This window comes from Carcharhinus amblyrhynchos, chromosome 4 (genome assembly GCF_965287045.1).
Source record: "Carcharhinus amblyrhynchos chromosome 4, sCarAmb.v2.hapA, whole genome shotgun sequence".
Classification (NCBI taxonomy): Eukaryota; Metazoa; Chordata; class Chondrichthyes; order Carcharhiniformes; family Carcharhinidae; genus Carcharhinus; species Carcharhinus amblyrhynchos.
In genome coordinates this window covers 134,760,522-134,774,676 of record NC_137327.1, presented here as the reverse complement: position 1 = coordinate 134,774,676, position 14,155 = coordinate 134,760,522, and the positions used below count along the sequence as shown (strand labels likewise).

Sequence of the window (14,155 nt, the reverse complement as noted above, 5' to 3'; positions counted from 1 at the left end):
CTTATTAGGAGGCAAAGGGTGATGGTGGAGGGCTGCTTTTGTGATTGGAAGCCTATGAGCAACAGGAATCGGTGCTCAAACCCTTATTGTTTGTTATATAGATTAATAACTTGAATGTGAATGTAGAAGATATAATTCGTAAGTTTGCAGATGCCACAAAAATTGGTGGTGTTGTTGATAGTGAGGAGGACAGTCTTAGGCTATAGACTAATGCTGATCGGCTGATAAATTGGGCAGAGCAATGGCGGATGGAACTTAATCTGATAAGTGTGAGGTTTTGTATTTTGGGAGGTTTAATAAGAGTCGGATATACACCGTGGAACATTGAGAAATAAAGGACTTGGTGTAAAAGTCACTGTCTGTGCGGAGTTTGCATGGCCTCCCCGTGTCTGTGTGGGTTTCCTTCGGGTGCTCCAGTTTCCTCCCACAGACTGAAAGACGTGCAGGTTAGGGTGCATTGGCCATGCTAAACTCTCCCTCAGTGTACCCCAACAGGTGCCAGAGTGTGGTGACTAGGGGATTCTCACTGTAACTTCATTGCAGTGGTAATGTAAGCCTGCTTGTTACCCTGATCAATGATCTTTAAGCCTTGCTGCAGTGCTGGTCAATGATGTTGACCAGGGCTGACGCTGAGCTCCCTGCAGCCCGGGTCAGCTGGTGCTGGGGGGCGGGGGGTTTCCCACAATGCCGCGGGGCGGGGTGAAGATGGCGGCGCTCTGGTTGTCTGCTCGCTGCCGGCTCCAGCTCCAGAGGCGCCGTCTCGCCGCGCTGCTGCCCGCCGCCGGCTCTCACCCCTTCCTGAGGAAGCAGGGGGTTCCCGTCGACAGCCACCGGCAGGTGAGCAACCCCGGAGCGGGGAGCGGGAGCGGGGCGGCGGGGTGGGAGAGTGAAGGACGGTCAGTTATTGAGTCAGAGAGAGAGAGAGAGAGGGGGGAGAACCGAGAGCAGCAGTGACCCCCATCAACCCCCTCCCTCCCCCCCCATCAACCCCCTCCTCCCCCCCCATCAACCCCCTCCTCCCCCCCATCAACCCCCTCCTCCCCCCCCATCAACCCCCTCCTCCCCCCCCCATCAACCCCCTCCTCCCCCCCCCATCAACCCCCTCCTCCCCCCCCCATCAACCCCCTCCTCCCCCCCCCATCAACCCCCTCCTCCCCCCCCATCAACCCCCTCCCTCCCTCCCCCCCCCCCACCGACCCCCTCCCTCCCTCCCCCCCCCACCGACCCCCTCCCTCCCTCCCCCCCCCCCACCGACCCCCTCCCTCCCTCCCCCCCCACCACCGACCCCCTCCCTCCCCCCCCACCGACCCCCTCCCTCCCTCCCCCCCCACCGACCCCCTCCCTCCCTCCCCCCCCACCGACCTCCTCCTCCTCTCCCCCCCCCCACGACCTCCTCCTCCTCTCTCCCCCCCCCCACCGACCTCCTCCTCCTCTCCCCCCCCCCCCCACCGACCTCCTCTCCCCCCCCACCGACCTCCTCTCCCCCCCCACCGACCTCCTCTCCCCCCCCACCGACCTCCTCTCCCCCCCCACCGACCTCCTCTCCCCCCCCCCCACTGACCTCCTCTCCCCCCCCCCACTGACCTCCTCTCCCCCCCCCACCGACCTCCTCCACCTCTCCCCCCCCCACCGACCTCCTCCACCTCTCCCCCCCCCACCGACCTCCTCCTCCTCTCCCCCCCCACCGACCTCCTCCTCCTCTCCCCCCCCCACCGACCTCCTCCTCCTCTCCCCCCCCACCGACCTCCTCCTCCTCTCCCCCCCCCCCCACCGACCTCCTCCTCCTCTCCCCCCCCCCCACCGACCTCCTCCTCCTCTCCCCCCCCCACCGACCTCCTCCTCCTCTCCCCCCCACCGACCTCCTCCTCCTCTCCCCCCCCCCACCGACCTCCTCCTCCTCTCCCCCCCCCCACCGACCTCCTCCTCCTCTCCCCCCCCCCCACCGACCTCCTCCTCCTCTCCCCCCCCCCACCGACCTCCTCCTCCTCTCCTCCCCCCCCCCACCGACCTCCTCCTCCTCTCCCCCCCCCCCACCGACCTCCTCCTCCTCTCCCCCCCCCCCCACCGACCTCCTCCTCCTCTCCCCCCCCCCCACCGACCTCCTCCTCCTCTCCCCCCCCCCCACCGACCTCCTCCTCCTCTCCCCCCCCCCCCACCGACGTCCTCCTCTCCCCCCCCCCCCACCCCCCACCGACCTCCTCCTCCTCTCCCCCCCCCCCACCCCACCACCACCACCACCACCACCACCACCACCACCACCACCACCACCATCAACCTCCCCAAACCAGGCAGGGCCACCCGGAGAAACAGTTCAATAACCGTGTCCCCAGCCCCAGGAAGCACTGGCTGAGGGGTAGGGGTAGGGGTAGGGGTGGGAGTTGGGATCGGGGGGAAGGTTCAGACAGAAGTTCCTCTCAGCCTTTGCCTATGTGCTCTCAGTCAGGTTTCTGTCCAGCAAACTCCTCCTCCACTGGGCAAGGTTGGGAGTTTCCATTCAGTGGAAAATTACAGTGTGATCATTGACCCATCAACATGCTACGTTATCACGTGCATTATGTTCTTTCAAATTAATCTTTTTTTAAAAAAATCTTCTGTCTGGAGAGTGTGTTTAAAATGTGTGTAGTATTCCCAGATTGTGCAAGTGTTGCGTATTCTGTCAGTTTTTATAATGGATTAGTCACAACTAAGGTTTCCTGTAGTTGTCATCAGGAAGTGCTTGTAACCTGCCTCATTTTATCTTTGAAAAATTACTTTTGATAATCTTTCTAGCAGATACTTGACTGTGTTTACTTCTAAAACTTGGTGTCCTGAACTTTTATGTTTTGTTCAGTCCTGATGGCTGAGGAAATGGCTTGCCATGAGTGCACTGTTTGTTACCTAGAGTCAATAATGTCGAATTTGGACAAAATGCCCAGTGAAAAACAATAACATGTGACATGTTACTCTCAAAAATAGATGGAGCTGTATATCTCTTGGTGAGGTCACTCAGTCTCAATTTGAATGTGTCCCTTTGAGGGTTGAAAGATCGCAAGTTAGGAAATAATTTTCCTGTTGTTCTCCATAGCTGCTGGTATTTTGTGAAAACCTTTAATAGACAGCAAAACGTCATTATTGAAATTGTAACTTGAGAATAACTTTTTTCTTCAAATTTGCTTTTAGAGTAGTTTTGTTATAAACGATTTTCATAAAGTCTTGGTCAACCTTTTCTCTTTGAGCATAGAATAATAGATTCCATTATGCAGAAGGAGGTCACTCAGCCCAGTGAGTCTGCACCAACTCTCCGACAGAGCATCTTACCCAGGCCTGGCCCATTCCCCTGCAACCCTACATATTTATCCCACTAATCCTCCTAGCCTATGCATTTCAAAACACTAAGGGGCAATTTAGCACAGCCAGTCCATCTAACCTGCACACCTTTGGACTGCGGGAGGAAACCCGAGTACCCGGAGGAAACCCATGCAGGCACGGGCAAAAGTGCAAATTCCATTCAGTGACCTGAAGTTGGAATCGAACCCAGATTTCTGACGCTGTGAGGTAGCAGTGCTAACTACTGTGCTTCCATGCCGCCCAGTCTTATTTTATGAAATTTGCCCTATTTCCAGTTTCTTCAAACTTGCTGGAAGATATGCAGCATTTGCAAAAATGTTGGAAAATGTGTATCCTGCTGCATGTAGGTTTCTTGACAAAAGTATCCCAAGTATTTCCGCAGAAGAAAATATGTTTGTGGGAGAGGGCTGTAATGTTTGTAAACAAGTTTACTACTTTGGGTCATAAGGTGAGGAATGAGTTACAATGACTTCTGATCTAAGGCTGCAGATGATCTCATAGAATAGGTGAACCAAATTGGGTTTCTGATGACCATTGATTAGACCACAGATTAGACTACAGTTGCACCATCACTGTTTACAAGTCAAGTTTTATTACTTGCTGATGTAAGTAGTTTTTCTCCTTTTGTGTTTAGAAGGTGTTGTGCCCTTGCTGGGTATTTTTTCTGAGTTGATGGGCATCCTCCTGTTAGTATGTGCTCTTTCACCTGAGTCAAAAGACTATGGGTTCAAGTCCCACTCCAGGTTTTGAGTATCAGCTTTGTTTTTCATGCTCCAGTGCAGTGCAGAAGGAGTGTTGCAGTATTGGAGGAGACATTAAACCAAGGCCTTGTCTGTCCTGTCAGGAGGATGTTACTAAGATCCATGGAACTGTTTTGAAGAGTACGTGAGGTATTCCATTGTCCTGGCATATATTTATTCCTCGACCAACAATACAAAACAGATTATCTGATTACCTTGCTGTGTCCAAATAGACCATCATGTTTCTGACATTGCAACTGTGACTACCCTTCAAAAGTACTTCCCATTAGTTGTAAAGAGCTTTGAAACTTTCAGTAGTTGTGAAAGGTGCTATATAAATGCAAGCCTTTCTTTAATACATTAAATTTAACCTGATTGTCCTTTTTTGTATGTATTGGAGCTGTATGAAGTAGAATAAAGGGGGGGCGGTTTAGAACAGAGTTGAGGAGGAACTTCTTCACTCAAAGGGTGGTGAATCTCTGGAATTCTCTGCCCGTTGAAGTGGTGGAGGCTACCTCGCTAAATATTTTTAAGACACGGGTTGATGGGTTTTTGATAAGAGAGGGGATTAAAGGTTATGGGGAGAGGGCGGGAATGTGGAACTGAGCCACGACAGATCAGCCATGATCTTATTGAATGGCGGGGCAGGCTCGAAGGGCTAGTTGACCTACTCCTGCTCCTATTTCTTATGTTCTTATGTAATATTATTGCTTTTGCACACTATGCAGAGGACAGCATTCCATGTATGTCATGTTATTCTGCAAAGTGTTTTTAAGTAATAAATTAAATTTCACTGTAAACTCAGTGATTCCACCATAATCAGTAATCCTCTGACATTGTGAACCTTCAACTGCATATATTAATTTGGCCACTCTTTTTCTGCCATAACTGATTTTTGGTTTCAAGAGAATGTTTTGCTGGAAATATAGTGGTGAATTAGAAGGTGTTGTGTCCTTGCTGGGTACTTTGAAGTGGAATAATAGAATGGTAGGCAGTCTGAGAATCGGACCTTGGATGAGACACAAAGGAGGAGAGTGACATGAGGGTGAACTGTCTTAAGCTCTATAGAAAAATTGAGAACAAACCAAGCTAATATGCCTTGGTCAATAGACGTGAAAGGTATTGTTACAGGTTTAGTGCAGGACAGGAAATTTAAGTAGGGAGTTGTAAGAGAGGTAGGCTCATGACTGAAAGGTTGATAGCACGTTTTAAGGGAAGCGGGTTAGTGATTAAGCAATACTGGGAGAGAAGTTAAAGCAAACCATTTGAAGAGGGAATTAATAATGGCAGCTTTGAAAAAGTGAGACAAAGTGGTTCGGTAGAAGGAGACTGAGCAAGTTGGAATCGGGAGAACTGGGAAAATGATTAACTACATTCTCAACTGGCTCGCAACCTTGAATGATTTGTGCATGAATACCTCCAGATTGTGGGAGGGTAGGATCATGGATAAATGGTTTATGAGTTAGGAGCATGCCAGTTTGTCCCTGGAGCCTGCTCCTCCATTTGATAAAATGATGGCTGATCAGATTGTGGCCAAAAGTCCACTTTGCTCTCTATCTCCTATACTCATTGAGGAAAGATGTCCTTGCTATAGAGGGAAAGCAGCAAAGATTTACCAGGCACATCCCTGGGATGGTGGGACTAAATTGGTTAGGATTATATTCTCTGGAATTTAGAAGAGTGAGAGGAGAATAAAATTCTAACAGCATTGGATAGGGTAGATTCAGAAAGAATATTCCTGATGATGGATGGGTCCAGAACTAGGAGTTATAGTTTGAGGATAAGGGGTAAACCTTTTAGGACTGAGGTGAGGAGAAATTTCTTCACCCAGAGTGGTGAATCTGTGGAATTCACTACCACAAAAAGTAGTTGAGGCCAAACTGTTGTGTAATTTCAAGAAGGAATTAGATTTAGCTCGTGGGGCTAAAGGCTGGGGGTTGGAATCAGGATATTGAATTTGATGATCAGTCATGATAATGAATGGCAGAGCAGACTCAAAGGACCAAATGGCCTACTCCTGCTTCTATTTTATATGTACATACTGATGCCCATGAAATTAAAACCCATTTCTCCTGCCATAAGACATAGAAGCAGAAGTAGGCTATTCAGTCCATTAGATGTGTTCTGTCATTCAGTGAGATCATGACTGATTTGATGAGATAATCCTCAGCTTCACTTTCCTGCCTTGTTCACTGATTAAAGATCAATCTGTTTCAGCTTGAACATACTTAGCAACCTAGCCTCTACAGCACTCTGATAAAGAATTCCACAGATTCACTATCTTCAGGGAGAAGATGTTGCTTCTCCATCTCTCTTAAATGGGCAACCTCTTTATGCCATCTGGTTCATGACACGCTCACAAGGGAAACAACCTCTCAGCATCTACCCTGCCAAGCCCCTGAGAATCCTATGTCTCAATAAAGTCGCCTTTCATTCTTTTAAACTCCAAGTATGGGCTCAACCTCTCCTCAGATGAAAATCCCTCCATACTTGGGATCAATCTACTGACTCCTCCAATGCCAGTCTATCTTTCCTTAGATAAGGGGACCAAAACTGTTCACAGTATTCCAGTTGCATAATAATTAGTGTCTTGTGTGGTTTTAGCTAGACTTCTCTAATTGTATACTCTATTTCCTTTGAAATAAAGTCTAATATTCTATTTGTTTTCCCTATTATCTGCAGAATTTCCATGCTAGCTTTGTGATTTGTGCATGAGGCCCCCCCCCCTCCACCAATCCCATTTGTGCTGCAGCTTTCTCCATTTAAATAGTATTCAGCTCCTTTATCCTCCCTACCAAAGTGCATAACTTCATGTTTTCCTACATTTATATTCCATTTTCCAAGTTTTGGCCCACTTACTTGACCTATATCCCTCTGCAGACTGTGTCATCCTGACCACTTGCCTTCCCACTTATTTTTGTGTCATCTGCAAACTTGGCAATAGAACATTTGCTTTCCTCATTCAAGTCATTAATATACATTGTAAATAATTGTGGCCCAGCACGGATCTCTGTGGCACTCTACTGGCTACAGCTTGCCATCCTGAAAATTCCCCTTATTACAACTTTCAGTCTTCTATCAGCCAACCCATTGCAAGTTCCTCTCCAGAGCATGTGTCCTGAAGCCTGTTACAGGCCACACAACTGTCAACTCTTGACTGCAGAGAACTGTGTCTATTCCTTGACTGTATTCCTATTTACTTGAATAGCTTCTTGTATCATGGTCAATTCACTTTTCCATCTTCCAGCTCTCACTCTTATCCATTTAAGATAAAATAACCTCAAACCTGTTGGACAATTGAGAAGGCTGAGGCTTCTCCACTTCTACCATACTCGCCTCCCTCACAGTCCCATTCTTCTGTCAATAGACCAAATCGGAAGACCCTAACCTAAGGGATGTGACTGCCTCCTGGAATAAAGTGTCTCTAACTTCCCCCTTATTAATCGTTAACAATTTGTCCAGGAATAGATTTAACATGGACTGACAGTTTTAATTGACAAGAACAGAGACATGGTGCATAAAAAAAAACTGCACTGTCGACAACAATGTGCGTTTGGAGGTTTGTAATTCTCCTAGTCTGGCAACACATGCTTAATGATATTGTTACATCATGGTTGGCATTATCAGCACGTGACATGATGCATGAGTCTTTTTAAACAAAGCACCTAATTACTGTATTTAATGTCAGTGTTTGAGCTGTGAAGTTGATTATAATATGCAGATGCAAGATTTTTAATAAGTTTATGTTTTAAAATGAGAACTTTTCCTATATTTTGAGTGAATTTTATGTGGCTATATTCCTTGTGAAAATGTACTTTTTTGAAACCACTTTTGTTCTACTTCATCTACACACTGCTCCTTAGTGACGTCATTCAAAACACAGCATTATTTTTCACGTGTATGATAATACCCAGCTCAAACCTCACCACCACCACCACTCTGTAAAGTTATCCAATGGGAAGGCAGATTACTATCTGGCCATAAATTGAGAGGGACATGTGCGACAAGACCTGGGTGTCCTCGTACACCAGACACTGAAAGTAAACATGCACGTGCAGTAAAAAGGGCAAATGGTGAGTTGGCGTTCTTAAGTACAGGAGCAGGGGTGTCATGTTGCAATTATACAGGGCCTTGGTGAGGCCACAACATAAGAACATAAGAAATAGGAGCAGGAGCAGGCCATCTAGCCCTTCGAGCCTGCCCCGCCATTCAATAAGATCATGGCTGATCTGTCGTGGCTCAGTTCCACCTTCCCGCCCTCTCCCCATAACCCTTAATCCCCTCTCTTATCAAAAACCCATCAACCCGCGTCTTAAAAATATTTAGCGAGGCAGCCTCCACCACTTCAACGGGCAGAGAATTCCAGAGATTCACCACCCTTTGAGTGAAGAAGTTCCTCCTCAACTCCGTTCTAAACCGCCTCCCCTTTATCTTGAGGCTGTGCCCCCTAGTCCTACTGTCTTTTTTGAGCGGGAAGAGTCTCTCCACCTCTATCCTATCCATCCCATTCATCATCTTATACGTCTCAATGAGATCTCCCCTCATTCTTCTAAACTCCAACGAGTACAAGCCTAGTTTATTCAGCCTCTCCTCATAGCTCAACCCCCTCAACTCCGGCATCAGCCTAGTAAACCTCCTCTGCACTCCCTCCAGGGCCAAAATATCCTTGCGCAGGTGCGGCGCCCAAAACTGCACACAGTACTCCAGCTGCGGCCTCACCAATGCCCTATACAGCTGCAGCAAGACCTCCCTACTTTTATATTCAATCCCCCTCGCTATGAAGGCCAGCATCCCATTCGCCTTCCTGACCACCTGCTGCACCTGCAAGCTGGGTTTTTGCGACTCATGCACAAGGACCCCGAGAGTTTTGGTCTCCTTATCTGGGGAATTTGATTTGATTTATTAGTGTCACGTGTATTAACATTGAGTGAAAAGTATTGTTTCTTGTGCGCTATACAGACAAAGCATACCATTCATAGAGAAGGAATTGAGACAGTGCAAGATATCATAGGTAGGTAGTAGAGAAAGATCAACTTAATGTAAGATAAGTCCATTCAAAAGTCTGACAGTAGCAGGGAAGAAGCTGTTCTTGAGTCAGTTGGTACGTGACCTCAGACTTTTGTGTCTTTTTCCCGAAAGAAGAAGGTGGAAGAGAGAATTTCCGGGATGCGTGGGATCCTTAATTATGCTGGCTGCTTTGCAAAGGCATCGGGAAGTGTAGACAGAGTCAATGGACGGGAGGGTGGTTTGCGTAATGGATTGGGCTACGTTCAGGGCCTTTTGTAGTTTCTTGCTGTCTTGGGCAAAGCATGAGCCATACCAAGCTGTGACACAACCAAAAAGAATGCTTTCTATAGTGCATTTGTAGAAGTTGGTGAGAGTCGTAGCTGACATGCCAAATTTCCGTAGTCTTCTAAGAAAGTAGAGACGTTGATGGGCTTTCTTAACTATAGTTTCGGCACGGGGGTACCAGGGCAGGTTGTTGATCTGGCCACCTAAAAATTTGAAGCTCTCCACCCTTTCAATGTTCTTATTCTAGAGGGAGTGCCAAGAATATTTACCAGACTGATTCCTGGGATGGCAGGGCTGACTGAGGAGCGATTGAGTTGGTTAGGATTGTATTCACTGGAGTTCAGAAGAATGAGGGGGGATCTCATAGAAACCTATAAAATTCTAACAGGACTAGACTGGGTAGATGCAAGAGAGACTTTTTAAAATTATTCTTTCATGGAACATGGGTTTCGCTGGCTACCTTAGCGTTTATTGCCCATCACTAGTTGCCTGGGGGCACTTGAGAGTTAACCACGTTGCTGTGACTCTGGAGTCACATGTATGCCAGACCAGGTAAGAACAGCAGATTTCCTTCCCTAAAGGACATTAGTAAACCAGATGGGTTTTTCTGACAATTGACAATGGTTTCATGGTCATCGGTAGATTCTTAATTCCAGATAGTTTTTTTAATTGAATTCAAATTCCATCATCTGCTGTGGCAGGATTTGAACCCAGATTCCCAGAGCAATAACTGAGTTTCTAATAGCACCCCATGCTGCCATGAAACTCAAGCACTGGCAGCGGGACCTGAAAAACCTGCTAATGTGAACTCTAGAATTTCCCCTGTATGTTTTCAAGAAGATATAGCATGTGGGGCAAAGAAGATCAAACGATAAAGGAAGGGGGGGAAATCAGGATAGTGAGTTGGATGATCATAATGAATGGCGGAGTAGACGCAAAGGGCTGAATGACCATTGAAGGATAGATAGTTATACTCCCTGTCTGTATCTGTGTGCGCCTGTTCTTGCAACTTGCTTTAAAATATAAGCGTTGGTTTATAATAAGGTTTGGTAGGTAATAAATCAATCACTGAGTTTATTGAACGCAGAGGGTAGTGAATTTGTAGAACTTGCTGCCCCATAGTGCAGTAGAGTCTGAATCATCGAATAGTTTCAAGGAGATAAATATATTTCTAACAAAAGAGGATAAAGAGATACGGGGAGCTGGTGGGGAAGTGGATTTGAGACCAGGGAGAGATCAGCCATGACCCGATTGAATGACGGAGCAGGCTTGAAGAGCTGAATTTGCCTACTTCTGTTCCTGTTGAAGACATTAGGTTAAAGTACCTTTATTCTGGCTTTAACAGAAGTGAAGGTAAACAACTGGCCATTTTGGTGAGTGATTTTAAACTAATGGTGTGACCTGCGAAGTAGTGGGGCTGGATAAACTGCACACTGCTCCCATCCCACTCGTAATGGTTTTTGTTTTCCTGTAGCATTTTTCTATTTACTCCCATATTTATTAGTTGGGGAACTAGTGTTTCTGTGCAGATAAATGGCATATGGCGATTTTAATTTAATCAGATGGCAATGTGTCTGTCTGATCATTTCATAGCGTTGGTGTGAAATTTTAATGTGGAAATTCTAAGCTTCATGAACAGCCCTGTGTAAATATGCAAGGGTGTGTTTGGAGGACAGAGATCTTCAGGAAGAAAACTAGCTACGTTGAAATAAAACAAGAGATAAGGAAAACAAGAAGAGGCTGGAAATAATCAGCAGGTCAGGCAGTGACCTTGGTGAGAGAAACAGCTAACATTTCAAGTCAGTGACTTTTCATCAAAGCACAGGGATGATCAGTTGTAATGATTTGGCAACCTAATTTCTGCATTAGGAATTTTCTGGCAACTTGAATTAGATTGAAATTCATAATATACCCTTACCCCCACCCTATCTCAAGAAGTATGTCGAAAAGCAGCCAACTTTGAACATCCATCTAAATGTACAACAAGTATCAGCTGATCGGATATTTTGGACTGCCACATTGCCATTTTGTGGCACTTCAAACAATTCCAGGAACTGCATATAGGTAGGTGTGCACTGCAATAGTGTTTTGAACATTTCTTTTGCCTTAAATCAAAAATCTAAGCACTAATACAACATCACTGACCTCAGCGTTATATTTTCTGGGCACAAAGGACATTCAACATCTTATTTGATTTTACAAAATAGCATTGCTAGTTTGAAAACTATTTTGTTCAGATTTGTTTAAATGGGTCTCTTTCATTTACCTTTTTTGAACAGATGATATTTGAAATATTCTCATTTGATGCCTCTGCATCTGTGTCGAAATAATCGTTTTCACTTGGTGTCTGCTGTTTTAAACTAACTTGTTCCATCATATTTTTTGAACATTGGAAAGCAATTTTAATGTAAAGGTCATTTTAAATGCAGTATTAAATTTTGCAATCAAATTTGCTTAAAAAGTTCCATTTCACTTTTCCATTAGTATAACATCTACAGATTCAGACTTCTAATGAAACCACTACTTTATTTTTGATTCAGTGCTCTCTGTTTTATAGATTGGGATGAGTTTTAACACAGGCTATGAATCTGTATTGAGAAAATGCATTTTTCCCTTGCATAGCTGCCACCACTGAAGCTTCACAATCTACTGATGGGAATTAAGTTTCTGGTATTGACAGATTTGCCCTTCCCTGCTATTTCAAACATTTAGATAGCTTGTCTTTCCATTATATTTTCTCTAGTAAATTACATTCCTGTAGTTACATTGCAATTACATTGCAGCAGGACATAAATAGGATGCAGGACTGGGCGGAGAAGTGGCAGATGGACTTCAACGTGGATAAATGTGTAGTCGTCCATTTTGGCAGGACCAATGGGATGAACGAGTACACTATCAAGAGCAGGAGTCTTAGCAGTGTTGAAGAGCAGAAGGATCTTGGGGTCCGGGTCCACAGGACTCTTAAATCGGCCTCGCAGGTGGAGGATGTGGTCAAGAAAGCGTATGGTGTACTGGCCTTCATTAATCGAGGGATTGAGTTTAGGAATCGGGAGGTAATGCTGCAACTTTATAAGACCCTTGTCAGGCCTCACTTGGAGTACTGTGCGCAGTTCTGGTCGCCTCACTATAGGAAGGACGTAGAAGCTATTGAAAGGGTACAGAGGAGATTTACAAGGATGTTGCCTGGATTGGGAGGCATGCCTTATGAAGATAGGCTGAGGGAGTTGGGACTCTTCTCCCTGGAGAGACGAAGGTTGAGAGGCGACCTGATAGAGGTTTATAAAATGTTGAGAGGAATAGATAGGGTGGATTCTCAGAGGCTATTTCCCCGGCTTGAAATGGTCGCTACGAGAGGACACAGATTTAAGGTGCAGGGAGGCAAGTACAGAAGTGATGTTAGGGGTAAGTTTTTCACTCAGAGGGTGGTGAGTGAATGGAATCGGCTGCCATCAGTGGTGGTGGAGGCGAACTCGCTGGGGTCTTTTAAAAGACTTCTGGATGAGTATATGGGATTGGGGGTTATAGATAGGTCTATGGATTGGTAGGTATTGATGTGATCGGCGCAGCTCGTGGGCCGAAGGGCCTGTTTGTGCTGTAGTGTTCTATGTTCTAATCCTTGATATTGGCCTATGGCATTGCTTTTGGCACATTGTAGATGCCTTTGTGCACCAACAAAACAAATTCAGACGGTAAACTTTGAGAAATTGCTGTGGCACAGAGCCATACAAGCTGATAAACTCTTTCATTACATACTTGCTTACTGGAAATAATCACTAACCCAACTTTGATAACCAGGACTCTGAACTTTAAACTCGGGCGATATCTCATTGCAGGTGCTGGCGATACTTCCCTACGTTTGAAAGAAATTCTATATTGCCTGGCTTCCATAATGTTCTTAACTACAGAATTCCTTCTGTGAAAGAAACATAAGAACATAAGAAATAGGAGCAGGAGTAGGCCATCTAGCCCTTCGAGCCTGCCCCGCCATTCAATAAGATCATGGCTGATCTGTCGTGGCTCAGTTCCACTTTCCCGCCCTCTCCCCATAACCCTTAATCCCCTCTCTTATCAAAAACCCATCAACCCGCGTCTTAAAAATATTTAGCACTTGCATTTCTAGAGTACTTTTCACAGCCACCAGATCATTTCAACCAGTTAAGTGCTACAGAGTAACTGTAATGTAGGAAGAAACAGCAGCCAATTTACGCACAAAGTTCCTATGACCAGCAATGTGATAATGATCGGATTATGTTTTTGTGTTGACTTGAGGGATGAATATTGGCTAGGACACAGGATAACTTTCCTATTCCTCTTCAAAAATAGTGCCATGTAATTTTTCTATCCCCATCTGAAAAGGCAGATGAAGTGGACTTTAAGTTTAATGTCTTATTTGAAAATGGTACCACTGACTGGAGTGTCAACTTTGATTTCTGTGCACAAATCCTGGAGTGGGACTTGAACCCACAGCTTCTGACTCAGTCAAGAGTACTTTCCACTGAACCACAGATTAAGGAAGTATTTAGAACTTTACTGAGTATATAGCAACACAACCCCTGTATTAAAACATAATAAGGAAATTATGCTTGGAGAATTACAAAGTATTATTAAACTGCAGTATACCACGAGCAATAAGTGCAGAAGATGTCTCAAATATTCATACGATCTGTTGCAAATGTAAAAATTCTATAATGTCGAAATGATTTAAATTGCAGATTTCCAAAATGTATAATGCCGATTTCTGAAAGGAAATTGTAGATAAAAATCCTTCAAGAACCAGGAAATATTGGAATCAACAC

General features: G+C 45.6%; 1 protein-coding gene across 1 annotated transcript in view; it reads left to right on the top strand.

The window, feature by feature from the left end:
* Positions 1–684: 684 nt before the first annotated feature.
* abcb7 (ATP-binding cassette, sub-family B (MDR/TAP), member 7) overlaps positions 685–14,155 on the top strand; it is a 65,245-nt gene continuing 51,774 nt past the window's right edge. The window contains exon 1 of the mRNA XM_080187916.1: positions 685–837. Coding sequence (XP_080044042.1) covers positions 685–837 — 153 coding nt within the window. The remainder of the gene's footprint in view (positions 838–14,155) is intronic.